This window comes from Nicotiana tabacum, chromosome 14, assembly GCF_000715075.1.
Source record: "Nicotiana tabacum cultivar K326 chromosome 14, ASM71507v2, whole genome shotgun sequence".
NCBI lineage: Eukaryota > Viridiplantae > Streptophyta > Magnoliopsida > Solanales > Solanaceae > Nicotiana > Nicotiana tabacum.
In genome coordinates, this window is record NC_134093.1 from 2680558 (window position 1) to 2684230 (window position 3673).

At 33.5% G+C, this 3673-nt stretch overlaps 1 protein-coding gene across 1 annotated transcript; it reads right to left on the bottom strand.

Annotated features, from left to right (window-relative positions):
* Positions 1-426: 426 nt before the first annotated feature.
* Positions 427-3150, bottom strand: LOC107764639 (geraniol 8-hydroxylase-like). The gene is made up of 3 exons (XM_075229202.1): positions 2479-3150; positions 1996-2280; positions 427-1425 (listed from the first exon to the last, which is right to left on the bottom strand). Exons 1-3 carry the CDS (start codon positions 3073-3075, stop codon positions 820-822), a joined length of 1488 nt encoding a protein of 495 aa, XP_075085303.1. The 5' UTR covers positions 3076-3150; the 3' UTR covers positions 427-819.
* Positions 3151-3673: the final 523 nt, after the last annotated feature.

The following is a 3673-nucleotide window of genomic DNA, read 5'->3' on the forward strand; positions in this document are numbered from 1 at the left end:
TTAATTCACACGCAAGTTAGGAATATAAATATTATAATAATGAGATCACGAAAAATTGGATAACTATAAAGGCATATAGATTTAATTAGAGGCGAATCTACATTGTAATTTAGAGTTCACATGAACACAATATTTTTTTTTCAAAAACCCTGCATATGTTAAGAAATTTACTAAATAACTATAAATATTTGACTGTAAATTCATATATTAACTTGATATCATTGTAGGAACTTATAAAATTTAAATTCTGAATTCGCGCTATTCTACCAAAGACTTTTTTGTTCCTTTTTTAATTTACAATTTTAAATATATAACGTATAGTCATAGATGTTCTACAAAGATACTCAATTGGTATAGTTTCTAAAGCTTCTTGTGTTTCATTATTATGTGAAGAAAAAAAAAGGGAGAAAGAGAACTAGGCAAGAATTCAAACAAAACCAACATATATAAGAATGTAATGTACATATATAAGTCTTTTTCTCGGTTTCCCACCTAGTGTCTGGTACGCACATTGGAGTTCGACTAAATTCGAATTTGCACCGGAAAGTCTCATATTATGGGGTAAAACGTTCTCTAATAAAGGCGACTTCATACCCAGGGGTCGAACCCGAGATCTCTGGTTAAGAATGAAGGAGTACTTACCACTTCACCACAACCCTTATTGGTATGTACATAAGTCTTTGACATTTGAACATTGCTACATTTATGAGGAAAATGATGTTGCACAACAATCTCCTCTTCTAATCATCATAACCTTCTTATTTTACTGTAATAATCACTAGAAATATTGTATTCAAAGTAATAATATAATGCGATACTCTAAATCGGAGATGGGATAGCTCGCAAAGGATGGGCTTTGGCTAAGGTGATACCAAACTTCCCCTCCATATCCAAATCCGTTGGTGCAATTCCTGCCTCAAGCTTCCAATTGAAGGAATTCAATAGCGAGCCAAACATTACCGGAACCATTCTCAATGCCAATGGCAAGCCAGGGCATATTCTTCGACCAGCACCAAACGGAATCAATTCAAAATCTTGCCCTCGCATATCCATATTCGAACTCCAAAACCTCTCAGGTTTAAATACTAAAGGATCCTCCCAAAAAGTAGAATCTCGACCAATTGCCCACACGTTGACTAGTACCTGTGACCCCTTCGGGATGATATAGTCATACAATTCAACATCCTGCTCTACTTTACGCGGGACTAAGAACGGAACGGGTGGGTGCATTCTTAAGGTTTCTTTGATAACGCATTGCAAGTAAGGAAGTTGGGAAACATCAGCTTCTTCTACTATTTTTCCTTTTCCAATGACTTCTGCAAGCTCAGCTTGTGCTTTTTTCATTATTTCTGGTTGTCTAATTATTTCTGCCATTGCCCATTCTAATGTGCTTGTGGTTGTATCAGTTCCCGCACCAAATAGGTCCTGTAACATTTGTACCTCAAATTAGTTCCCGCACCAAATAGGTCTCGAACCTCTATATTTATTTTAAGATATTTATTTAATATGTAAAAATTATTAATATAGAATCCAGTAACTTAAAAATGATAGAATTTTGAACTCATAAACTTCAAATTATGGCTTTTCCTCTACCTATACATGGTAAATTAATGTCAAAACGGATAAACACATCAAGATCATAGTCAATCCAACTGTTCAAATATGTAATAAGCCCGATTGTTTTCTAATCTCTAAATTAGAGGATATATAGGGTCGATTAAATATATTTTACTAGCCGAGAGTCACGTGCATATGTTTTGATTCATTTTATTCGTTTATTTCTTCTTCTTTTATGGGATTTGGAGACCTAGACCGAAGGGAAAAATAATAATAACTTGTTAAATATCATAATTTAAAACCTCTAAAATGTAAAATAGTTCTATCAGGAGATGTATACACAAATAGTCTGATTTTTTTAATCCGTATACATAAATAATATATGATTATACACATATTATACATATATTATACTTAATAAAGGAGAAGAGAACGAACCAGGAACATAGACTTGATGTGATTATGATTGATCTCATGAGGGTTTTCTTCGGTGATATTGAGAAAATCTTCCAAAACATCAGTCTTTACACTGCTAAATCTACTCTTTTCCCATAATCTCTCGTTGATCAAACCATCAAAAAGCTTAATTAATTTACCAAAATAAAATGTTGCACGACGCCTTATACCTTGAGGATCAATCTTTTCAAGTATAGGGAAAAAATCTACTAGATTAGGCTTCCCAATCTCAACCATAATGCCCCAAATCACATCCTTCAGCTCAACCTATAAATCCAAAAAACATAGTTAATGCACCCAGGTGGCGAAGCCAGAAATGAAGTGAAAAAAACTTTCCTGATAAAGGACGTTCAATATGTGTTATATACCTCTAAAACCTAATATTTTACCTATATACACAATGTAATTTTTTGACCCTGGTCAAAACATGGTGTCGGGTTGTTACAAGTTATTGATCAGCATTACCTTTGAATCCGAAAAGGGGTCAGCCAAGTCCTTAGAGAAAAGGGTGTTTGACAACAAATTGAGATTAGTCTTGAAAGCAACTTGACCTATATCCACAACTTCATCTTCTTGACTACATTTTACACAATAAGCAAGCAATTCTTTCAGCTTTTGAGATCTTAGATGTTGATTTGAATCAAGCCTATTAGCAGAGAGGAGGTTGGTGTTCAAGATTCGTCGAAGCGTTCGCCATTGAGGACAAACAGGAAGCCATGCCACAGAAAATTTGTAATGGTTATGTGCTTTTAGGGCATTAGGAATAAATCTAGTGGAAAATACTTGATCTTGATTTTTAAGGACTTGTTTTGCCATGGTTGAAGAAGAAATGACAATTGTAGTAATTTGGCCAAGTTTTAAACTCATAATTGGACCATAGATTTTTGCAAGATTGGCTAGTGATATATGAGGTTTTTGACCTAATAAGTGAAGGTTTCCTATAATCGGCCATGGTTTTGGCCCTGGTGGAAGTTTTTTGCTGGCTTTTCTGAGTATTTTGGCGAGAATATAAAGAAAACTCAAGGCAAAAATTGATCCCAACACAAGTGTATAGTAATCCATTATGCCCCTCTCCCACCTTTTTCCTTCAACTTTGAAAGATAACAATATGCTTTTATTTCCTCTTCTGTCAGTAATAAAGTAGCTAGAGGTGTCCATTACAGGTGTGTTTAATTTTGGATCGTGCATTTAATAATCAGAAAACTGAAAATGGACAAGTCAATCACTACGCACGTTGCTAACAATTTTTATGTACATATAACTACTATATATATTAAATATCCCTTTTCTTCGGTAACAGGATAAAATTATTAAAAATAACTAGGAACTGCTATATAGGAGTATTATACATAGTTTTATCTTTTTAGGGATTATTAGATTTCTTGTTAAATAATACCTTGCTCCCACGGGCGGATCTAGAGGAAATATAGTATCACACTTAATAATCACTATATTTCCTGCTCAGTTAAGAGAATTGTAGGTTTCAATAAAAAGGAAAAAAAATATTGACTTATAGCCTGTTTTGCCCAGCTTCTAAAATCAGCTTATTTTGATAAGTATTTTTCTCAAAAGTACTTTTCAAAAAAGTGTTTTTTGTCATAAGCAGTTTCTATTTGACTAATTAATTTGAAAAACACTTTTGAGCAGTAATTAGTGTTTG

Coding starts and splice junctions, on each gene's coding strand:
- LOC107764639 (XM_075229202.1), bottom strand. CDS start 3,075: ATGGATTACTATACACTTGTGTTGGGATCAATTTTTGCCTTGAGTTTT. Junction 2,281..2,478: donor ACCCCTTTTCGGATTCAAAG/GTAATGCTGATC, acceptor TTGGATTTATAG/GTTGAGCTGAAGGATGTGAT. Junction 1,426..1,995: donor ACATCAAGTCTATGTTCCTG/GTTCGTTCTCTT, acceptor CAAATGTTACAG/GACCTATTTGGTGCGGGAAC.